Source organism: Lingula anatina, chromosome 4, assembly GCF_051362555.1.
Source record: "Lingula anatina isolate TDL-2025a chromosome 4, LinAna3.0, whole genome shotgun sequence".
Classification (NCBI taxonomy): domain Eukaryota; kingdom Metazoa; phylum Brachiopoda; class Lingulata; order Lingulida; family Lingulidae; genus Lingula; species Lingula anatina.
This window is the reverse complement of record NC_141770.1, coordinates 12,042,754-12,067,273: the sequence shown is the minus strand read 5'-3', so window position 1 is coordinate 12,067,273 and position 24,520 is coordinate 12,042,754. Positions and strand designations below refer to the sequence as shown.

Sequence of the window (24,520 nt, the reverse complement as noted above, 5' to 3'; positions counted from 1 at the left end):
CTGATGGATTCCCTGCCTAACACACACACCACAGACATGCTGAAAACTTTTCAGAATGGCCAGACATTTGGACCGGCAGTAATAAAAAATTTGCCGGACCAAATGATTTTTGTCGGACCAAAAATCGCCCTATTCGTTCGAGACAGATACTACCAGTACAATTAGGTAGCTTACTTTGTTTGTGGATGTGATAGGTTTTAAATGGAAGGGAAAAAGGCTTTGGGTTTTATATAATTTTATTGGTGAACTATGTCGAATGATGAATGTAAATTCAAAATTGTGGTTCTTAAAACTCTTGTCGGTCCTTTGGACCAACCAAGTCCAATTTTTTACCGGTCCAGAAAAAATTTCCCGGTCATGACTGATTGGACCGTCAGTTTCAGCATGTCTGGCGCCATCCCCACGGGGGCAGAGCATTTAACTCTTGGCTCTATTAGGGGATTGCACACCATGTTTTTAAGTGGGTTGTGCCATATTTAGGCCACTGCTTAGTTAGGCCACAGCTCAAGTTGGTTGTGAACACATCCTTTGTCAAAATGATAGACCAATCTCTGGTACATGCAGTTTGCAAAAATTTAAAATATATTTGATACAACAAATTTTACTTTCACTTAAAAGAGTATTGTTAATCCTTCTTACTACTTCCTGGAGTATCACTTTTTCCATCCTCTGACTTTGTTGACACTTCAACTTCCTCTGGTTCAATCAGAACTTGATTTTCCTCTTCAACCTCCATGCCACTTCCCTCATCAACATCTTCCAGTGTATTCACTTCTACTTCTTCCACTCCAATCTCTATATCAATCTCCATATCAGTGTCATCACTGCCCTCCACATTCTGATTCGTTTTAATCTCCTGATTATAATCTCTACTGTTCTTCCCATAACAGTGTTCCGACTCCAATTGTGGCACTGTTGGCACTCCTATGGCACTGTTACTCAAGTTCTCCACCTTTATCAAATTATCTGATGTGTCCATGTGGTCAACTGAATGAGGATGTGGGTCTCTCAAGTTCTGGGGAGTTGAGTGTTCATCATTCTCCTTCACTATATGGATCTGTCCCCAATTTTGTGACAATGCATTACCTTTGGCAGCACATTTTTCCGTAGTACCTAGTCGTTCCTCCTGTGTTTTTATCCTACCATCCTCTGTTGGCTTTCTGATTACAATAGTTGCTTCAGTATATAATCCCGTCTCCGAGTCAATATTTCCCTGACACAAATTGTCTCCAGCATCCATCTCAAGTTTCCCCTGAAGATGCACATTATTCTGGGAATTTGGTTTTATACTATAGTCGTTATAGCTCTCATCCACATGTGAGTCATCTACGAGGACACTGCTATAGGAGTGATCGGTATCTGGAGTACTTTTCCCATTTCCCTTAGAACTCTGATCCATACAAATTTGAGGAGGTGGATAGTCAACTTCCATGTTCCTGGCCCAAGGCTTGCGTTGGACAGGGCCCTCTATTGGAATTTTTCTACATTAGTCACATCTGAAAAATTCCAAATTTTTTGTATTTTTAAGGATGTACTCAGTTGCTGTGATCCATTCTTCTGTTGGTGTTTGACGACTGGAGATAAACCACAAGTTTGTTATGGAAAAAAATCTTGAAAATTATGCGACTGATGAAAATTATGATGTTATCACATGGCTGGCACCCTGAACAATAGAACAAATCATTTTTATTTCACTAACATGTTCATCCTGTTGTTTAAAGCACAGCCTCAGGATAACTCTGTTCCAACTATATACTTGTCATCCACTCTATGTGACACGCAAGAGCAAATTATATATATATTTTCAACTATTACTCGTTTATAATTATGCCAATAGTTGTAACTGTAATGTAGTGCTTACAGTTATTCATATAAAATACCTAACTGAAAAACAGCAGATAAATAAAAAATTACCCTCATCTTTTTTGCTGTTATTATAATTTGTCTTTTAAAACTCTAACATGACACAATGTATATAGCATACTTTCTTGAGAAAACTCTTAAAGCTTAAATAATCTTTTAGAAAACAATAAGGGGAGTAACAGTGCAGGGAAGGTATTAATATTAGTTTTGCTAAAGGGGGCTCGTGTAACGACGCAGGGGTGTCACAATGTGGGGAAGTAATGATGTGAGGGATTATTAAAAATGCAAGGGCATAAAGAGCCCAAAATTTCATTTCAAAATGTGTCCTTAATTCCGTGTTTTGTAGCTGTTTTCGTCCGTCATTTAGTCTATCGTCTGACTTTTCTTACCCCCCCCCCCCCTGCTCCGAACAGAATTTAAATAAAACATTTGCAGAGTTCCACTTACAATATTTTGCACTCGTTTCAGCAAGTGAGAATAACGTTACTGTAACAGGCTCCTAAGTTTTCACTAAAACGTGACTCACAGAAAGTGTACGCTGTTTTTCGGGAACTCCCCAAGTGATGACCATCCTTACCAGAGCGCCACCTTTCTTCTGAGATAATGTGACAAATGAAATTACCGGAAGCAGTGCGCGCTTTATTTGTCTACGTCGAGGAAATATTTTGAGGACGCATTCTCTCCAAACCTTTTGGACATGTAGGGCAAAGTTCCGAATCATATTAATACCCAGCTTACCTAAAATATATCAAACACAGTGAGTGGTATTTTCTTCAGAAGTCTTTGAAATGCTAAGTGTCAGCAGTCTTTAGTCTGTATCCTACTCACATGACATATCAGGACATTTACTTTGGTACAGGAAGTTAGTACATATTGACCAATGAGAATAGTCAAAATAATTCCCACAATTCCTAGCCCTCTAAGGCTCGTACACCAACGCCATCTGGCGGGATGAATTGTCAATGTGATAAAGTTGGGATATCTCGAGCAGCCCAAAATTCGTTTTTATTATTACTTTTTTTCATTTTTTTAAAATTATCTAAAGTGATTTTTATAAAAAAATATATATTTCATTTTATTTAAGTATAACACTTGAAATAAATGGGGGAAATAACTCCTCACGTGTATTTAATAAAAATAAATTTGACTGTTTTCAAAATGGCCGTCAAATTTACGTAATTATGCTACGGACGGGAACAAAAAAAAAGGAATTTTCATAACAAAAGCGCTTTACGGTGATATCATTGTTATGGTGTGGTAATTATACATTTATATATTTTTGGCTTCCTTAAATATAATAACGGTAAATTTAGATAGATCGGGTGCCTGCGTTCTGTCATCCCATCTTTTCGATGACGATGAAATATTAACTTGATGAAAGATGCTTGGACAAGGAGTTGGAGAATGAACTTTGCCAGACCTTCGGATCCTTCCTAAAGCTGAGATACTGCCCTAGCATTACATATAATATATTAATCTAAGTTATATACTGTCGGTAAGATAAAAATCGGTTCCGCGAATGAGCAGTAATTTATAAATAAGTATTTTGGTAGCCACATGTACTTCTAGCTTCGGGCCCGACGCGTGCCAATAGCTTTTTTCTCCTCCAAACCTACAAATATGCACTCTTATATATTTTTCATTGTCAACCACAAGTTTGATTATTCAGTTAACCGCGCTACGCACGGCAATCACAAACGCGCATCTAGGCATCCTGTTTGGTCGTGCCGTTGAAAGCAACATATCGTAGGGGCGGATGCAGGATTATTTGATGGGAGGTGTCTGCGAATGCAAAGCCGACCCTCCACCCCCCCCCCCCCCTCCCCACCACCACCACCACCATTGGCATGGGGTTCGGGACCCGCGCTGAAATTTATTTTAGAGCGCGAACGGTGCCATTTGGTAGGGTTTAGAACTATGATTCAGCTAGTCAAAATTCTCACTTAAAGAGGGGACCATTGGTGTGATTTTTTTCAGAAATCGATGGAGGGGTGGTATGACACCCTTCCCCTAAATCCACTACTGTATCGTGTTTGTAGTTAACAAACGCATCTAAAATATTTGACTGGCACGATAGAATTCAACCAAACCTGCTGAAGCTCTGACACGACAATTAGCAATCATTATATAGATTTTCAAGTAGAGAAACTGTCAAGCATTTTGGACGAAAAAGAAAAGAGAGGAAAGAAAAGAGAACACTTCTTATATTATAACTTGTGGTATAGGCCTATCTATTGTTATTCCCCCCGCCCCAGTTTCGATCCCCTTCTCAGTATCCATAGCCAGCTGAGCCTCGGAGGTAAAGGGGGCACAATGAAAATAATCACAATAAAGGGGGCGGGGAAATATGACAGTTACCACATGCACATTTCATACAAAAAGTTTGTGGCCTTTCGGTACATGTACCAACTGTTCCAGAACGCATCAAACGCATGTTTGGCACATACGAGATGTTCATTAAATGCGTGAAAATGTAAAAACCCTTACACAAAAATAATTACTCACATCATATGTTCGAGACAATTTGCTTTGATGTAAAGAATTCAATTCCCGACATATAAAGCAACCATCCACCTGCATAATATAAAATCTTGTTTACCATACCTTTTTTTCAGAGCAATCTACATGAGGTAGGCTAATATTTGTGAGGGCGCAGTTCATTTGCCATTGGAAACACCAAATCAGTTAGGTCTAGTAACGCCGCTTCAACTCAGTTTAATATAGGTAAGCAGTCATTTTAAAGGCATAAAAGTTACAAAGTAATCGAATTTACTTTAATACAAATAAAGAGACAGAAGAGAAGCTACTGTATTGAGTTTTTGTTAGAGTTGCGGCGCTTTGATTAGCACTTTGATTGCATTGCGACAGTTGAGATCGGGTGTTGAGAAACGTGTGATGTGTTCGAATGCAAAACAAAAATGGCAGCGCCCAGTCAGACACTCGTGTCATACTCGGGCAGTTCAAGTGAAGACGATAATGACGTAAAACCAGACAGAAATGGAAAGAAGCGCACGTGCAGCGATGAACATGGAAGTAAAGTGAAGAAGCAAAAAGTGAAAAGCTTACCAGAAAAAGGAATGATTGAAAAAAAGTAAGTAGTAGTGTGTGAGTTATATTGCTCTTCGAAAACACAAACACACACACACACACACACAAAAGCTGCGTTGCGTTTTTGCCCCAAGAGGATCACCAGGTTGAGTGCCACAGGTCGTTGGATGCAGTCTCACTTGTGAACGGTTAATTCTCACTCGGGGTGGTAATTGGTTACCAGTAACTTAGTACACCCCCCCCCCTCCAAAAAAATAAATAATAATAATAATAATAACAACAATAATATTAAATTAAAAAAAAAATCAATGCAATAAAGAGTTTTGACCAATGGTATTCATAGACCAGGGGTGGATCCAGGCTTATTTGAAGGGGGGGGGGCACCAATGCGGGTATTCTCTACTGCTGTTGCTGTGGTCATTCTGCAAATTACTACCCATTAATCAATCTAAACCCAATGACCAGTGGGTATTCACCCTGTCAAAGCTCTTGTGACAGCGTAGCTGTTTCATAACTAATTTGTTCCAATGTACTTATTATCACTAAGACATAAATATGAAATCTTTGAACCATGAAAAATATAATAGATTACACAGTCACTGAATCATAATTAATAAGAAATCCTTGAAACCATGAACATTTACAATATAATATATAGATAACACAGAAAATAGTATAAGTTAATTTTATCAGCAAGTAAACCAAATATGGATACTATACCCTATATTACACAAGCTCTGCTTATAGTTTTTCAGTGAAGTGTCAGTGTAAAAGGTGAGTTATGGACTCAAGGATTAACAACTGCTGATCAATTATGTATTGTACATGAAAAAGTTCGTATTAAAAAATGTAAACAGTTAGATTGCACATGTGTATGTTCACAATTCATTTTACTATTAAGATCTATTCACCGAAAGAATGTTTTTTTTTTTTTAATTCATTTATTTATTATCATTTTTTAAAATATGAAACTCATGAATGGGAACTACAAGCAACATAGTCTTTTTTAAAATGCCATGTGGATTCTCCTGTGGTCAGAACAGTCAAAGTCCTTAAGCACTTGGTCGATGGATTTAATACTGAGCAGCTGTGACAGTGCATTCAGGAATAATGTTTTCTTGTACTTGTTTGGTTATCAGATCTAGCAGTTCATTCTACATGTAAATCTATATGCATTGAGCATTTCATGGGCCCTTCTCAGTGTGCTGAGACACAATGTTAGATACTGACAACTGAAAAAATACCAAAAAATTTGACCATTCTTCAGTCTTTCCTCTTATTGGCATGTTTTCTTGTACATGTCAACAGTGTGATGGCTATTGATCTTAGAATGTCTCCCTTTTTCTTATGTGTTCCTTTTAAGCATGCAATAGATGCTGCATAATACTTGCTTCTTTCCCACTGCAGATGCGTAAAAACCCTGCTTGTTGTGCAGCGATGCCTTTGCCCTTGCTTTGCTGATGATGAGTGACAATCCTAGACATGCTTCCCTACGTGGTCAGTGGTTTTGAAACCAACAGGGAACACAGTAAATTTCTTCTTGGGTGCAACTGTATTTTAAATTTTGAAATTCTGCATCGAAAAAGACTGTAGGTACTCCTTGTCTTTTGCCACTGAACTCTCTTAGAGGCGTTTTCCATCCTTGGATGATCTGAATCTGGAAGTGAGAACTCCTGTCTGACAGTGGCTGGTCATGACTTATCTGTCCAATATCCTGGCTCTGTACAGGAGATTCAGGTGGAATATGTTTCTGCTGTTTAGACATTGGCTTCATTTCTGTTGTTACATGTACTTCTGTGTAGTGAGCAGGCCCGTGCCCAACAATTTCAAAAGGGGGGTTCTTTTTCCGAAAAAGTGGACCTTTTACAATGATTCCTTAGTGCACATAGAACAAAATTTACCCAGATTAGACCTTTTCCTGACAAAAAGGGTGGTTCTTTCGAAACCTGGTGAGCATCGTCCCGTGTCCTTTTGTGACAGTAATTGCCAGTTGCCAGAAAATAATCTGAAGAACAGTTGATCATTGTGGTATTATTAGGTCTTCGTGCTATCCATTTTGTGATACTCATGGTCATCCTGATCAGTGATGACCAAATTATGAAGAGTTGTGTACCAGTTACTTTTTACAGGCTCTCTACTCTACTTTTAGTTTCATAACATCTGTATAAATACAAATTACATATGGAATGATTACTGGGAAATAGCAAGGGGTACATTTAAATGACTATTGCTAGTGAAGAGTGTATTGTTTCTTCAAACTTTCTATTATATAATTATACATATATGTAAGGCTCTTAAGCATGTTTCACTTTTTGGACTGAGCAGCCAGTCAAGTTTTTCATGGTCTCTTTTCTGCTCAGGAGGTATCATGAGTCTACTTCTTCCATCTCTTATGTTCTTTACATTTCAGTAAAAATGAATTTCCATTCCAATTTCCATTACAGTGGGGCACTTACGATTCTCAGCAGAGGTATTTAGAGATGTATAGTGACCCTGTTCAATTTCCAAGTCGTGATCACTAACCCGCATTTTCGCAAGTCTTTATTTCCGATTGCAATGCTTTCATTGAGATTTTTTTTTAGGAGCATATGTTTTTTAAAGTAACCTTTATGTCCTAAGTTAACTATAGTTGTCACTTTTCAGGTCTTTCCAAAAAACTTCCTCAATCTTATTGTTAATAGTTTCTCTCAGGTTTTCAAAAGTATCCAGTGTATGTATATCAGTTTTAAGACCAAGACCCCAACATTGTATAAATGTTTTGCTTGATCTAGACCAACCAGCTCCCTTTTCCTTTTGCTCCTGTTCCTTGCAGAGCTGAGTTTGAAAGGAGAGTTTGTAGCTTTTTTATTGGAAGTCTTGTGTAGAGCCACTTCACCAGATTCTCTGTAATCCTCAGGTACTTGTGTTGACTGAGTGTTCTCATCCCCTCTGTTAGGTTGGCAAGATGTCGTTCTCATGGGCTTCTGGTTCCATGTCAGGGCCTTGTGCTGACTGAGTACTATCATTGTAGCTGCACTTGTTCGATAATAATATAAATATAAACAACTATAAAAATGACATGTATAAATATATACATAACGGCGAGCGCACAAAATTAAAAATAATTAATAAATAATTATGTTTCCTAAATAGGATATTAAGATATTAAATGAACAAGTTTAACATCACTGGATCATTTTTACTGCATAACAACAGCAATAATGCCAAGAGTTACCACATTTTAACACTGTGACAACAAAAAATACCTTCACCAATTTATAATAATCTGTGACAACAACCACAAAATTAAAAGTGCACTTGTTGTGGATCAGGGTGTAGAAAACGTGAATAAGTCTTTGAGAGAAAACGGAGAGGAACTACATAGTTTCTACTATACGAAAAAGTATTTTTTTCATGTAGACTACCACATATGCTTATCACTGTTGTTACCTGAGATGGCATTATGGGCCTGAAAAAGCAATGTCATAAATAAATAAAAAGTAAGTGGCATTGTTTGTGTTGGAGACGAATCGAAGATAAAAAGACAAGAACAAAATAAATAAAATAAGAAATTTAATGTTACAAAAAAACAATACAAATTTTGACTAAAATTAATCAAAACAAATTGAAAACCGCTGCTGGTGAGACCGTTGTCATGGTGGGCTGCCGGGTACACAGCTGAGTCGAGGGCGGGTGAGAGAACCACTGCCGCTGAGCTGCTGATGCTGCTGATGCTGCTGTTGAGAGTGCAGGCTGAACAGTAGAAAATGCTCAGCTTATATACAAGCGGGAGCCTAAGACTGCTCTATTTTGGGAGAGTTAATAAAAGGAAGGGGTTGGATGAACTGTTGCTGACAGTTTGTAGTAAATCCCCATAAATCCAAAACTCACCTTTTTACAACACTTCATTTAAAAATTGCTATTGAAGATTTCCAAACATATAGTTAGTAACTTTCTGATGACATTGAGTATTGAAAGTTTTGACTGTGTATGTCCAACTTTCTCAGTCTCAGCTGTACTGCACATACAGATTTAAGTTAGTTAAGAGTATGGTTATGAATCAATCATTTTAATCTCTTTGTGCACACACCCTTATTTTTAGACTTGTGTCTGCTGATGCCTAACAATGACCATGTGCAATGTCATGCTGATAATGCGACAGGCTATCATGTAACTACCTCAGTCACACAACTTCCCTTAGATGATAGATCATTGATTTAAACAAAGGAGACTTTTAAATTATTTCCCCTTTTTTCATAGTTGTATCATTTTACACAGTAGGCTCAGGCCTGGATTCCACTAAGAATTTTTTTTAAATGCTTGAGGATGAATTAGTATTGGTGCAGAAATCTATTCAGCTTGGTATTTTTTTAGTTGATAAAGATCTATTTGAGCCAAAAACCATCATGCAGTATGTCACCAGTATTACACCTGATATTCTTTGCTCAAAGTGATCTTAGTGCTAAAACAAGGGATATCCTGGCTAAAGATTGCTTAAGATTTGACAACATTACCATTAGCAATATGGCATCTCTTTGATTAACAAATTAACTTTTTTCATGCTTTGATCAGAATTAATGTCACCATATACTGACTGTACTGTCTGTGTTGTTTTGATGCAAATTGTATTCCCAGAGAACTAACATTTGGTTCACTAAACAGTTTTAATTAGTGGTGTTAAAAGCAACGATGCATATAGGTTGTAAGTGAAAAAGTTGAGAATAATAGTGGTGTTAGTAGTAAAGGTGTGTTGAGTTTTGTTAGTAATGATGTGTAGTATATTAATGATATATATCCCTTAAGGGGATACATATTATTAATATATATCATTTATTAAATAAAGGGAGGCCATACCTGATCAGATCAAGGTGAAAAATGGACCGAAGAAAAGAAAGAACAAAAAGCAAAGGAAACGACAGAGGGCAGAACAATCCACTGCTCCTGATTGTATGGAATGCCAACCAGTGCAAAATGTTAAGAAACCAAAGAGAAAAAGAAAACAAAAGAGAGGGAAGACTACAATCAAAAGCATTGTACCTCCATGTCAGTGTAAGGACTTAAGCAGCCATAAAAAGAAAATGAAGAAAAAGCAGTGCATTGTTCCAGGCTGTAAAACCAAAACTGTTAACTTAAAAGCCCATGCCCAAGGACTGCACATTCCATCAGTATTTGATGAGTGCCTGCCGTGTGTTGAAGAAGTTTTGGTAGAGAGAAGGAGAGCCCTCACCATGTTATATGTATGGTTGGTGGGAAGGCCCGGAAAATGGAATGACCTGGTTCAGTATGTCAACAGGGTTGTGGATTTAAGATCATTGTCTGGATGTCCCATATCCCCTGTCCAGCGGGAAGCCATGAAGACCATGTGTGACTTTGTGCGAGTCCCTTCCCCAAAGAAGTTCAGATTGCGTCCCGTTAATGCCATAGGTGTGCTGTGTCACTGGAGGGTTTTGTTGGTCATCTCGGCCATTTTGTCACCTGTTCAGAGGGAATTTTTGGTGAACACTTTTCGGTCTCCTGCAGACAGAGCCTGTCAGGCAAACAGGGTACTTGGAGGCACATCAGAGATGAGCCATGTCAGTCCTTCTGAAGGATGGAAGGAGGTTAGTTTTGATGGTCCAGCATCATCTTTGAGCAGTCTCAGCAGTCACCCACTGTCTGAGGTAAAGATTCAGACAGAAAACCAATTGGTTCCTCAGTCTTTACCAGCTTGGGCCGAGATCACATTTGGGGGCTCGGTGTCATTTTATTGTGATCCCAATACTTATCCCTCATTTGAAAGTCTGGATAATTGCCCAGGAAACAGGAATATAGCCATAGGTTTGCATCCTCAGTATGCCTCAGAGTCTCTCAGCTTGCAGAATAGTTGGGTGATGGCATTGGCACAGTTGGTGAAGCACCCCAGTGTTGTGGCATTAGGCCATGTTGGATTTGACTTCACAGAGCCCATGAAAGACTGGTCACGGCAAGTGCAGATGCTGTTGAACATTTTGCCATTCCTGAAGTGGCAGCACGTTCTGGTTTTGTACTGCCATAGCACGCTTTATGATAAACAGGGACAGCACGCCTACCTGATGCTTCTTGACCATCTCCAAAATGTCATCCCATCCTACCATATGATCCACTTGCGGTATTTCTATGGGACCAAATATGTTGTGAAGCATTGGCTAAAGAAGTTTCCTCGCACCCATTTTGGGTTCACTGGATTGGTAGGTTCCTTCAATCCTGGGCAGAGGGCAGCACTGAAAATGCTTCGAGATTCACAGATATTGTTGGAGTCAGATGTTCCCTATCTGTATGAAGTTGACCAATCAGAATCCTCCAAAAAGCAACTGTTCAGAACGGCTGAACTAGTTGCAGACATAAGAGGAGTAAGTGTGGAACACATCTTAAAAGTGACTGGACAGAATGTCTTGAAGCTCTATAAGAAGCAGTAGTTTCAGAAAGGATAACACAGGTGCTAGTGGCTTTGTGGCTCACCTTCTTAAGAACATTTTATTGAACTTGCTTTTACTTTTTTTCTTTTGAGAGCTCTAGCGGATTAAAAAAATAAGAAAAAAGACAAAAATAGCAGTTAATACATTTTGTTAGTATTTATTTAGAGACATGTTTTGGATATTTTCTGGCATATGTACATGTATCTAAACCTCAAGTAGTTTGTATGTTTGCTTTTTTCCTTTTGTCTTTTTGCTTATCTGCCCTAATTTTTTGCTTGGGTTATCGTCTCTTTTTATGTAGAAAGTAGAGAAAATTCAAAGCTACTTAGATGTGAAATAATGTGGCCAAGTTTTTTTTTTTTTTTTTGGGGGGGGGGGGATGGGGGGTCTTGCAACAAGTGGTCATTTGGCTACTTTTCCCTGCCCAAATACTGTGCACCTAGTTTGCTGCTCTACCTGTGTTTAGAGGAAGGTGGACAACTGATCCATACCATACCTGTAGATGTAGCTGGACTTGAAAAGACTAAATGACAACCATTGAATATATTCCTGACCTACAGACCCTGGTACTCAGGTATTATATCTGTTATGTTGAACAGGATAAGCTAACACCAACCATTTCCAACTAAAAAGGACAGTTTTGAATGTCATTTCCATGTTTTACCTTGAATTTCAGTGCCAGCTTCTTTATTTCTCAGAACTCAATAGGTGCATTCTTTATAGGTTCTGACATTCCGCAACTTTTTTTTTCAAGGTCAACAAGTCAGTGACACATGTGACCTCAGGGTCTTTGCCAGTTCGACAAGTCTGATAGATGGGTCTGATAACTACTTGTATGTGTTATATGCTTTATTACAGGGGAATGATATTTGGATGATGAAATGTGATTGTCTTAATAAAATTGAATCACAGAATCAGAGTCTGAGAATTGAAGCACTCACATGTGGATGTTTGAAAGTGAAGAAGCTCAGGGCACATGTTGGTCTTAACAACTGGATTTTTTCTTTTCTCCCTTATTAACCCCTCTTACATTTTACTGACAGCTCCCCCCCCCCAACTTTTGAATGGTTTTAACCCCACCAGGCATGTTTTTTACTGAGCTTTTTGCATGCATTCGTAAATAACAGTATTTTCATTTTAATGTTTGCATGTATGTTTTTTTATGATTGTAAAATGTTCTTAGACTCACATGCAATTTTTTAACTGTTGTTTTTTTTTTACAAACTATTTCTTTCTACCAAATTTGTTTACTTTTACTTGCCTGACAAAGTATCAGTCACATGCTATATCCATTTACCATCTTTGCAATTGAAAATGGCAAGCCCTAGAAATTATATATCATTATATTTAGGAATCTCAGATAAATGGTTTAAGGTTAGCAGACTGGTTTACACGTCTTTATAACAGTTATTTTATTTTTTATACATAGAATGCAATATTACAGGTAAAAGCATTTTGTTTTTATGTAATCTTTGCATTACACCATTTTGAAAAGACCAATTGTTTTCATTTCTTAACACCAACATTATAGTGACCATGTCAATTTTATTTTATAGTGACAGGCTTCCTTTGCCAGACAACATAAAAGCCATGTTCCAAGATCAAAAAGGAAGCCAAGATTTCCCAGAAGAACATGATGGACGAATAAGAAGTTTTCCACATGAGCGTGGCATATGGGCAACATATGTTTATATTCCTTGTAAGCTAGCCCCCCTTTCTGTGCACTTTGTTATGAAAAATTTGCATAAAATACATAAATCTGATAACAAGACTCATTTTGCTTTGAAGGCCAATTTTTTTCTTGAATTTGAAGTGTAAAATAATGCTACGTAAATTAAGGTACGTCCTTTTCATGCACACTAAAAAATCAAGAGTTGTTTATTCTTTGCTCGTAATGCGTCTGTTCAAGTCAAGTTTTTCAATATCTTATTGCTCCCTTAAGAAAAAAGTCTTTGCACTAAACTGTGTGTATCTTTGTCCATCATTATTATGTTGCTGCCAAATACAGTAAATGTCATACACTGTAGCTGCTAGTTATGCTGCCAGCATGCTTTTCCCAACAGTACATAAATTCTTTTTCTAGTTAATCCAGACGAACAGTTTCTTTACCTCATCAATGAACTTCAAGCCTGTCTTCCTGTTGGACTTAACGTGAAGGTTGTGGACGACTTCCATGTCAGTCTGTCGCGGACAGTGGTGCTGAGGCATCACTGGATTGACTCCTTTGTCGCCACACTCCGTGACAAGCTACACTGCGCTGTAAGGTAACGTGGCACGATACTGAAACTAGTACATACAGTGTATGATGTTCTCAAAATACAAAAGATAACAGATGTTGGTTGAAATAGTCCTTTGCTAAGTCTCTTGTGATGGTTTAATATAAACCTTTTGTTAGAATACTAACAATAGACCTATATTTACATCTAAGAGGCCTCATAATTACAAATACACATTTAGTCTCTTAAGAAACGATTTCAGTTTTGCTTTTAAATTTTTTTCTTCTAGTTTTACTTGCCAGTTTGGTGAATTAGAAGTGTACACTAATGATGAGAAGACCAGGTAGGTATTCTTCTGTACAGTCTGTGTCAGCCCAAGGATTGCCAGACAAGTGTATTCTGTGTTGTTAGTAGACTGCTTGGATCAAAACTCTTTAATGTCACTCATGAGGACCCTTTTTTATTATGTACAGACACAGATGTGTCTGTACATATTGCCATCACCTGCGTCTGTCGTCGCCGTCGCCGTTCATGTTGCCGTCAATTTTGTCGTCGCCGTCGCCGTGCACTTTCAGCGTTAACACCATAAGTGGAAGACAGTTTTACTTTTTGGCTTTATATTTACAGAGCTGATGAATATTCATAAAACGCAGGTCAAGTTCGAAAATCAGCATGATCGGGCCATTATTGTAGAATTTATGCTGTTTTTTCACTTTTCAGCATATATGCAACACTGTTAACACATTTCAAAGAAAACCGATAGGCCTGTTGTCATGAAACTCACAGGAGTAATCAATCTTACTAAAACGCAGGTCAAGTTCGAAAATCGGCATGATCGGGCCACCATTTTAGTAGTTATGCTGTTTTTTCACTTTTCAGCATATATGCAACACTGTTAACACATTTCAAAGAAAACTGATAGGCCTGTTGTCATGAAACTCACAGGAGTAATCAATCTTACTAAAACGCAGGTCAAGTTCGAAAATCGGCATGATCGGGCCACCATTTTAGTAGTTATGCTGTTTTTTTACTTTTCAGCATATATGCAACACTGTTAACACATTTCAAAGAAAACTGATAGGCCTGTTGTGATGAAACTCACAGGAGTAATCAATCTTACTAAAACGCAGGTCAAGTTCGAAAATCAGCATAATCGGGCCATTATTTTATAAGTTATGCTGTTTTTTCACATTTCTTCAGATTCAATTCTTAGGCATGTTAACAGTCTCATTATTTAATTAATAAGATACGTAAAAGTGTTTGTTTGACATTTCCTGCATCTTTACAACATTGTTAGTTGATTATGTAAAAATGATGGTAAACTTGTTATCGTGTATTGTGTAATAAAGTGTCAAAAATGGAAATAAACTCATATTATTGCAGTTTGTAAGATTCAATCATTCATTATGTTCAGAAACTCAGAATGGAGGAAATTGGACATTTGACACTGTTCTATTGATATTTTTCACATCTCATCAACTTTTTTAGTTGATCATATAAAAATGGCAGTAAACTGTTAATTTTGTATTATGTTAAAAAAGTGTTAAAAATGGAAATAAACGCATTTCATAACAGTACTGTCTTGTTTCACATTTCCTCAGATTCAATTCTTAGGCATGTTAACAGTCTCATTATTTAACTAATAAGATACGTAAAAGTCTTTGTTTAACATTTCCTGCATCTTTACAACATTGTTAGTTGATTATGTAAAAATGATGGTAAGCTTGTTATCATGTATTGTATAATAGAGTTTCAAAAATGGAAATAAACTCTTATCATTGCAGTTTGTCAGATTCATTCATTCATTCACTATGTTCAGAAACTCAGAATGGAGGAAATTGGACATTAAACACTGTTCTATTGATATTTTTCCCATCTCATCAATTTTCTTAGTTGATCATAAAAAAATGGCAGTAAAGTGTTAATTTTGTTATATGTTAAAAAATTGTTAAAAATGGAAAAAAATGCATTTCAGGACAGTACTGTCTTGTCTACATTTTGGCATTTTCAAGTTGTGACTTTGAAGTTCCATGGGCCTGAAGACCTTTGCTAGTCACATTTTCTGAATATCCATGATACTAATATTTTATTATTAAAAATTGATGGTTATTATCCTGTTAAACATTATGTAATATTGCATCAAAATTTGAAGAAACCCCTATTTTGGACACTGCTCCCTTGATGACCATTTAAGGAAAACTATGTCACTTACTGTTCTCAAACTTACAGGAAAGAAACATGGGACTAAAATACAGTTTCATTAGGCAGTGCAGTCTATTTGGTAAATTTTTCTGGCAGTTAATCAGTTTTTTGTGAAAATTTAATTTTTCACATATTGGCAATTTCAAGGTGTGACTTAGAACCACCTTGGGCTTGAAGACCCATGCTAGTCACATTTTCTGAAAATCCACGATACGTATATTTTATTATTAAAAACTGATGTTCTTTATGCTGTTAAGCATTATGAAATATTGCATCAAAATAGAAGAAAACACAATATTGGGTATTGCTGCCATGATGACCATCATGGGAAAACCATATTACTTATGATTGTCAAACTTTTAAAAAAGAAACACAGGACTAAAATGCAGCTCGAGTTGGAAAAGCAGTCTAATTGACTTTTTTTTTTTGGAAGTTTTACATTTTCAAAGTGTGAACTTGAACTCCCATGGGCCTGAAGCCTTATGCTTGTTACACATTTTACTTACATTGGTATTACCTGTTGAGCATAATTAAAATTTGATGTTGAATTTGCAGTTTAACATAATGTACTTTTACATCAGAATTGTCAGTAGCCTATTTTGTTATTTCCTGCTTTTTGTCTGTACATTTGACAGCTTTGCTGCCTTGTTGTAAATTAAATATATATTATTAATTTTTATTTGTAATGATCAGAATTAAAGCTGTTCATTTTTAATTGCTGATTATTATATGCCTGGTGTCTTTAATCTTCCAGAGATTAATCTAGCCATATAATTTCGATTTCATTTAATTTCTTTTTAGGTCTTTCCTGGGTCTAAAAGTTCAGCATGGTTTTAAAAATTTGTGCAGCTTGGTGGAAAATGTTGATAACACATTAGAGGAGTTCCATCTACAAAAGTATTATAAGGTGAAATATTGTAGTCAAAGAATAAAGTCACAAGTACATATTTAATTGTAAACTGTTAGTCTATATTTTAATAATTCAAAGGGCACTTACATTGTATTATTGGTGAGCAACTTTATTCAAACCTCATCTATAAAACATTTAATACTTTCTTCATAGAACATACTTATTTTGTATATAATCTGCAGTTAGTTTATGTCATCCTGTACGGCACTCATCCATTTGATAAGTCTATAGTTAAGTATGGGCACATTCCCAATGAAACTATAATTCTACATAGATCGACCCAACTCCGCTGGGAATCTTCCTGAATATAATCTGATTAACAGGTGTACACACCTCCTCTTGTTTCCATCCAAGAAGAGGTGTGTTTATCTGACTGCATTCACTGAGGGTCTCTACAGAGTTGGATCGATTTCATAGAACTATAGTCTCATTGGGAATGTACCCTATATATATCTATTGCAGGATCCATCATTTCATATGAGTGTTCTCTGGGCACTGGGGGATGTTACACAAGAGGTCACTCCCAAGATTAGGGCATCACTTGATGTAAGTTTCAGGTCAATCAATCTAGCTTCACAAAACGGAGAAAGGTCGTGCTAGTATGACTTAAAGAAATATTCCAGAGACAAAGAAATGATTTAGAATTATGGAAGTTAATGTCGTGATAGTATGTTCTGTCCATTTCTCACATTTTTCACCTAATTGTCTCTTGGAACATGCTTAAGAAAATGAGGTCATATTAATTTGAAAGTATATACTATAAAGAATGACAAACACTACATTTTGTTTTTATTATTCTCTTTAATATTTATTTTGAAAGTAAATGTTTAGTAATTGAATCTTACTCCAATTTAATACTTTCAATATGTACAACATATATGCATTCAGTTAATTTTGTAGATATTCCAAAGGGAGCACAATAAGCCTTATTGTTATAATTATTATAATCATTTAGATATATATTTTTTTTAGAAAATTTTGTCATCCTACATGGAAGATTGTCCACACATATTTACAGTGCAGGTCCACCAGGTTCACTGCCAGACAGGAAATAAAAAATTCACAGTCCCTCTTGATGATAGGTGACGTCAAGAGAGAGGAAGTAGTGGTATGATGTCATGATCAAGGTCACAGCTATAAGCAAGGTCACTTGCCAAGGTCATCAAGGCCAATTGAAGGATAGGGTGGGGCTGTTGAACCAATCTAGGGCATGGGGTGTTTGGAAGAGGGAAGAGACCAATACCTAATTCATCTTCACAAGAACTGTCTAGAAGAGGGGGAAACTCAAAAATTGGCTTCTTTTTTATCTTGGATTTCCCAGAATAACTCCGTTTGTGTCTCATTTGTGTTCTTAGACGAAGGGTGACTGTCGTAACTCCTGAACAGAGGGCAGATCTCTAGAGCTACCAAACTGGTGTTAAAGATTACGTGTTCAGATTGTTCTTTGACTTTTGTTTACACATTATAATTCTGAAAGAAGAAAGTTTTCATTTCAATAATGTTGTTCAGTTTGAGACTTGTTTAACAGAGTGCGAGGCAGAATTTCTCTGATCCCATGACAGCATTATACTCATCTTTATGTTTTTAGTTGGATTAAGAGAAATGTTCTGACATAATAATAGTACGCAGAAGGTTTTCTTTCTTTTTTTTTTTTTGATAAAACACAAACACTTGCCATTAGGGAATTTATCAAAACATATGTAGGTTTAATAGTTTAACTGAGACTAACAGAACGTATTGGAATGTGTCAAATTTTGTGAAAAAAAGTTAATTCAGATTAAAGTAAAAAAAAAAGTACAATTTGGAACCGTTCTTGTTTCAGTTTACATGTAAGACAGAAAGCTTATTTACCAAGGGAGTGCCAATCACATATGTATTTCATCTTTTGTATTTGATAAAGCAGATCCAAAGCAATCTTGGCTCACTGAGGTGATACTGGTCAAAACAGGTGCTCTCTATGTATAATATGGTTTACAGTTTTGGTTATCTTTTACTGTTTGTTACTATTAAAATTTTGAAAATAAAATAAATGTGTTCAAGCTTTTTATGTACAGACACAGATGTGTCTGTACATATAGCCATCACCTGCGTCTGTCGTCGTCGCCGTGCACTTTGACCACCGATAACATGATAAGTGAAAAACCGTTTTACCTTTTGGCTTGAAACTTACAGAACTGATGAGCTTTCATAATATGCAGGTCAAGTTCGAAAATCAGCATGATATGGCCATCTATATGGAAGTTATGCTGTTTTTTCACTTTTTTCAGCATATATGCAACACCGATAACATGATAAGTGAAAAACCGTTTTACCTTTTGGCTAGAAACTTATGGAACTAATGAATATACATAATACGCAGGTCAAGTTCGAAAATCAGCATGATCAGGCCATTTTTATGGAAGTTATGCTCTTTTTTCATTTTTTTAAGCATATATGCAACACTGATAACACGATAAGTGAAAAAGCGTTTTACCTTTTGGCTTGAAACTTACAGAACTGATGACTATTCATAATACACAGGTCAAGTTTGAAAATCAGCGTGATTGGACCAATTTTATGGAAGTTATGCTGTTTTTTCACTTTTTTTAGCATGTATGCAATACCGATAACGCATTTCAAGGAAAATCAATTGGCCAATTGTCTTGAAATTTACAGGGGTGATCAGTCTTACTGAAATACAGATGGAGTTCGAAAATAAGCTCCATTGGTTCAGTTCCGGTGAAGTTATGCCTTTTTTGTATATAAGTGTTTTTTCCTTTGATTTAATTCTTAGGCATGTTAACAATCTCATCTGTGAACTAATTAGATATGTAAAGGTGTTCTTTTGACATTTTCTGCATCTTAACAATATTGTTAGTTGATTATATAAAAAAGATGGTAAACCTGTAATTGTGTAATAAAGTGTCAAAAAATGGAAACAATAATAAACTCATATCTTTACAGTTTGTCAGATTCAATCATTCACCATGTTCAGAATCTCAGAATGGAGCAAACTGGACATTTAAAATTGTTCTATTGATATTTTTCCTATGTCAACAATTTTCTCAGTTGTTCATTTAAAAATGACAGTAAATTGATTACTTTGTTATATGAAAAAAAGGTGTTGAAAATGGAAGAAAATCAATTCAATACAGTTATCTCTTGTATACAGGTACATTTTGGCATTTTGAAAGTGTGACTCTGAACTTCCATGGCCTTGAAGACCTTTCCATGTCACATTTTCCGTATATCCATGATACTTTTATTTTATTATTAAAAATTGATGGTCATTATGTTATATTGCATAAAAGTTGAAGAAAACCCTATTTTGGAAATGGCTGCCGGAATGACCATTAAGGAAAAACCATGTTACTTATGATACTCAAACTTACTGAAAAGTTTTGTAAGACTGACCTGCAGTTTGTGTTGGAAAATCAGAGTGATTGTTTTCTGTTCTGGAAGCAATGCAGCTCTATAGAGTGCTATATGGGGCTACTATTTATGGATGGTGGTAATTGTCCCTTGGGGTAGTCACAAGCTAAATTCAGAGCTATAAAATCATTTGCCTAATTAATTTCCAAGTGCCCATTAAATAAGATTACATAAAACACACATTGAGATTTCCCAGTAAAGTCCCATAGGTTAACCTCTCTTAACTGTGTCACATAATTAGGAATCTGTGATAATTATGCAGGTAAATGTTGTTTAATATTGCAAATAAGTTAACAAAAGAAAAAAAAATTGAGTAACAGTGCCTTATTATCCTCAAACACATTGGGGTTATTCATATCATGTTATTACAGCAAGATTAAAAGTTTGAATAGCAGCTTTAATGGGATATTTTTGTTGTGTTTTCTTTTTAATTTATTTTTTCAAACACTGGCATTTTCAGCTCCCATCCACCTGAAGCTCTTCACATTCTCTGTATTTCCACATAAACAGTTGCATTGGTTTTTATGTCTTTAAACATTATGTAATATTATTTTATGCATTGTCATCATTATTCAAATATTGGGATTTTCATTATGTGAATTTGGTCCTGAAACTGTAATCTTATTGCAGGGGTGGATTGAGGCCGTCTTCTGGGTCTTTCAGATTTTAAAGTTCATATTGATGGGTATCTGTTTTTTTAAAGATAATTTGGAATACTGTCAGAAAATATCTCTGGATCCGCTCCTGTTATTGACGATGTCACCTGTTGTGCATGATTAAAATTCAGTGTTGATTGACAGTGCTATTGTAGGCATGATTTATTATTGCATCAAAATTAACAAAATGAACCATTTTCTGCATTTTCTCAGCATATATGCAGCACTGATAACACGATAAGTGGAAAACCATTTTACCTTTTGGCTTGAAACTTACAGAACTGATGAACATTCATAATACACAGGTCAAGTTCGAAAATTGGCTTGATTGGACTATCTTTACAAATTTAAAGTTATGCTGTTTTTTTTCCATTATTCAGCATATATGCAACACTGATAACACATTTTAAGGAAAACCAATCAGCCTTTTGTCTTGAAACTTACAGGAGTGATCAGTCTGACTAATATACAGATCAAGTTTGAAAATAAGCTTGATCAGTTAAGTTTTGATGAAGTTATTAGCCTTTTTGCATATAAGTGGCTTTTCTTCAGATTTAATTCTTAGGCATGTTAACAGTCTCAATATGGAACAAATTAGATATGTAAAAGTGTTGTTTTGACATTTTCTGCTTCTTAAAAATATTGTTAGTTGATTATATAAAAATGACAGTACACCTTTTATTGTGCATTGTGTAATAAAGTATCAAAAATGGAAGGGAACTCATATCATTGAAGTTCGTCAGATTCAATCATTCACTAAGTTAAGAATCTCAGAATGGAGCAAGTTGGACATTTAAATTTGTTCTATTGATATTTTTCCTTTGACAACATATTTTAATTGATCATATAAAAATGACAGTAAATCGATTATTTTTTTTCATGTAAAAAAGGTATTGAAAATGGAAATAAACTCTTTTTAATACAGTTTCTCTTGTTTAGATTTTGGGATTTTCAAAGTGTTTCTGAACTCTATGGGCTAGACACATTTTGTGAATATCCATGATAGTTTTATTTTATCATTAAAAAACTGATGGTTATTATGCTGTTAAGCATTATGTAATATTGCATCAAAATTGAACAAAACCCTATTTTAGGCACTGCCTCCTTAGTGACCGTGAAAGGAAAACCATGTCACTTGCTCTTTTTACACTTAAAGGAAAGAAACATAGGACTGAAATACAGCTTCAGTTGGAAAATCTGTCTCATTTGTTAATTTTCTGGAAGTTATAGAGGTTTTTTGTGAAAATTTTTATCTTTCACATACTGGAATTTTCAATGTGGGACTAAGAGCTCCCTTGGGCATGAAGCCCAGTGGTAATCACCTTTTTTTAATGTCCATGTTTTTAATAATATTAATAATAATAATAAGTTTCTTATATGGTGCCTTACATTCTATCTCAAGGCGCCTTACAATAATGGCTAATATACTAAAATCATTAAAATGACTACAATATTTTAATCATAAACTCTCATTGGAAACCATTTAAAATTTACACTACTAAAAATCAATCTTATTAAAAAAAAAAAAAAAAAAAAAAAAAAAAACATATATATATTAAAATAAAATCTAAGAGATATAGACAGAACTAAAAAAGTGGGTCTTTAAAAGAGATTTAAAATTGTCAAAGTCTTCTGTTTTCCTAATAAAATTTGGTAGACCATTCCACACTTTTGGGGCGTAGATTATAAAAGCACGATCTCCATAACTTTTTAGGCACCCCTTCTCTAAAACAGAATGTTTTAAAATAAAATCATTCTCAGTATTAAAACGTGTGGACCGCCGTGGTAAGTTAAAACAGATAAGATCAGATAAATATAATGGTCCTTGTGAATGGATCGCCTTAAAAATAATACAGAGTACTTTAAAATCAATCCTCTGCTTCACAGGCAGCCAGTGTAATTCTTTCAGAATGGGAGTGATATGGTGTGTACTATTGTACTTAATTTGACAAACCAGTCTTGCAGCTGAGTTTTGAATAACTTGTAACTTTTTAATCTGATAGTCACAAATACCAAAGAGGAGACTATTGCAGTAATCTAATCTTGATGATATAAATGCATGTACTAATTTTTCAGTGGTTTTGTTATCTAACACTTTCCTTATTTTTCCAATGCGCCATAGTGCATAAGATGCTGATTTACACACTTCAGATACACGCTTGCCCATAGTGCCATTTTCATCGAGGGTAACTCCCAGATTTTTTACAGAACTAGATGGTTTTATAAGAACATCTCCTATGCAAATGTTGGCATTTGCTACATTTTTTCTATTTGCCTTGAACCTTGATGAAAACCATATCAACTCAGTCTTACTATCATTTAAAGCCAACATGTTCACTTTCATCCATTCTCGAATCTCTGCAAGACAAGTCTCCATAGAAGTGATTGTTGCAGACTGGCTGCTCTTGCATGTAATATATACTTGTGTGTCATCTGCAAAAATAACAGTGTTCAGACCATGCTTTTGTATGATATCTTCTACAGGTAACATGTATAATGAGAATAGGATCGGACCTAACACAGACCCTTGTGGGACACCGTACTCCAAGTTAACTGGCTGAGATAAAACCGACTCTATTGAAACCCTTTGTGTTCTGTTTTTCAGGTAAGAGGTAAACCAACTAAGTGCAAGTCCATTCACTCTAAAACGATGCTGCAACCTGTGAAGAAGAATATTATGATCTATGGTATCGAAAGCCGCTGAAAGGTCTAGAAGAACTAAAATGACATCTCTTTGTTTATCTAGGGCAAGCATTATGTCGTTGTGGACTCGAAGTAGAGCTGTCTCAGTGCTGTGGCCTTCTCTATAGGCAGACTGGAATTTCCCAAAGAGTTTATTTTCAGATAGATAGCTGCTTAGTTGGGAACATGCCATTTTTTCAAGAAATTTACCTAAAAAGGGTAGATTTGATATTGGTCTATAGTTTTTCAGGACATTTTTACACAGCCCTTGCTTTTTAAGTAATGGTCTAACAATTGCAGTTTTGCAGTTTGATGGAAAGATACCTGTTGAGAAAGACAGATTTACTAATCTCAAGAGAACTGGAGATAACACACTAATACACTCTTTCACTATATATGTTGGCATGGGATCCAGAGCACAAAACTTAGAATTCATCCCCTTTATAACAGAGATAATATCCTTCTCTGAGACCGGTAGGAAATTGCTCAGTTGGGCCCCACCACCCTGACTGGCACACCTGTCTTGAAATTCACTTGGTAATGGATCTGATTCTGAGGATCCTGTGGTAGCATTTTGAGTTAAGTCCTTACGAATATCCTTGATCCGGTTTGTGAAGAAATCTGCAAAAACTTGAGGAAGTGTTGACATTTCCATGTCAGGAAGCACACTTAGCTGGCTTGACTTAGATTCTGAAATCTTGTCCACAATCCTAAAGAGTTCCCTTTGATCAGCACCTTCAATACAGGTCCGATGGTGTACACTTTTTTGCTTTTCAAGCAGGGTGTGATAGTTAGCTCTGGCAGTTTTGAATAATTCCCGGTGTATTTCCAATTTTGAGTTGCACCACTGACGTTCCTGATCTTTTTCCTTTCTTCGCTGAGTTCAGATGTAAACCATTCAGTTTTTAATAGTAGATATTTAAAAATTGGTGGTATTTATACAGTTAATCATTATGTAATGTTGCATCAAAATTGACAAAAAACCTCTTTTGTACACTGCCACCATTAACGTTATAGAAAGAAAACTGTTACTTTCTAATTTTTCAACTAGTCTTACAAGAATGATTCTTAGGATTGACATACAGCTCATATTAGAAAACCAGCTCTATTATATTATCA

At 35.8% G+C, this 24,520-nt stretch overlaps 2 protein-coding genes across 7 annotated transcripts; one reads left to right on the top strand and one right to left on the bottom strand.

The window, feature by feature from the left end:
• Positions 1 to 272: 272 nt before the first annotated feature.
• On the bottom strand, positions 273 to 2,739 carry LOC147762317 (uncharacterized). Of its 3 annotated transcripts, none has more exons than XM_087010345.1 (2): positions 2,390 to 2,531; positions 273 to 1,496 (listed from the first exon to the last, which is right to left on the bottom strand). In XM_087010345.1, the coding sequence occupies exon 2, from the start codon at positions 1,430 to 1,432 to the stop codon at positions 626 to 628; it is 807 nt and encodes a 268-aa protein (XP_086866471.1). In that variant the 5' UTR covers positions 1,433 to 1,496; positions 2,390 to 2,531; the 3' UTR covers positions 273 to 625. The 3 variants fall into 3 exon arrangements, with proteins under 3 accessions (XP_086866471.1, XP_086866470.1, XP_086866469.1); XM_087010344.1 differs by having other exon boundaries at positions 274 to 1,496; positions 2,311 to 2,443; XM_087010343.1 differs by lacking the exon at positions 2,390 to 2,531 and adding an exon at positions 2,602 to 2,739 and having other exon boundaries at positions 276 to 1,496.
• LOC106167563 (U6 snRNA phosphodiesterase 1) lies at positions 2,485 to 21,644 on the top strand. Of its 4 annotated transcripts, XM_013546362.3 has the most exons (7): positions 4,753 to 4,954; positions 12,881 to 13,023; positions 13,408 to 13,588; positions 13,830 to 13,883; positions 16,544 to 16,649; positions 17,115 to 17,198; positions 17,625 to 21,644. In XM_013546362.3, the coding sequence occupies exons 1-7, from the start codon at positions 4,782 to 4,784 to the stop codon at positions 17,736 to 17,738; spliced, it is 855 nt and encodes a 284-aa protein (XP_013401816.2). In that variant the 5' UTR covers positions 4,753 to 4,781; the 3' UTR covers positions 17,739 to 21,644. The 4 variants fall into 4 exon arrangements, with proteins under 4 accessions (XP_013401815.2, XP_086866467.1, XP_086866468.1 ...); XM_013546361.2 differs by lacking the exons at positions 4,753 to 4,954; positions 13,408 to 13,588; positions 13,830 to 13,883; ... (1 more) ...; positions 17,115 to 17,198; positions 17,625 to 21,644 and adding exons at positions 2,485 to 2,620; positions 9,734 to 11,344 and having other exon boundaries at positions 12,881 to 13,018; XM_087010341.1 differs by lacking the exons at positions 13,408 to 13,588; positions 13,830 to 13,883; positions 16,544 to 16,649; positions 17,115 to 17,198; positions 17,625 to 21,644 and adding an exon at positions 9,734 to 11,344 and having other exon boundaries at positions 4,712 to 4,954; positions 12,881 to 13,018.
• The last annotated feature ends 2,876 nt before the right edge of the window (positions 21,645 to 24,520 follow it).

Bases quoted from the DNA above. Each gene is read 5' to 3' on its own strand.
- LOC147762317 (XM_087010343.1), bottom strand. From the start codon at position 1,432: ATGGAAGTTGACTATCCACCTCCTCAAATTTGTATGGATCAGAGTTCT.
- LOC106167563 (XM_087010341.1), top strand. From the start codon at position 4,782: ATGGCAGCGCCCAGTCAGACACTCGTGTCATACTCGGGCAGTTCAAGT. The intron at 4,955-9,733 runs GTAAGTAGTAGT...TATTAAATAAAG, and splicing joins AAAGGAATGATTGAAAAAAA to GGAGGCCATACCTGATCAGA.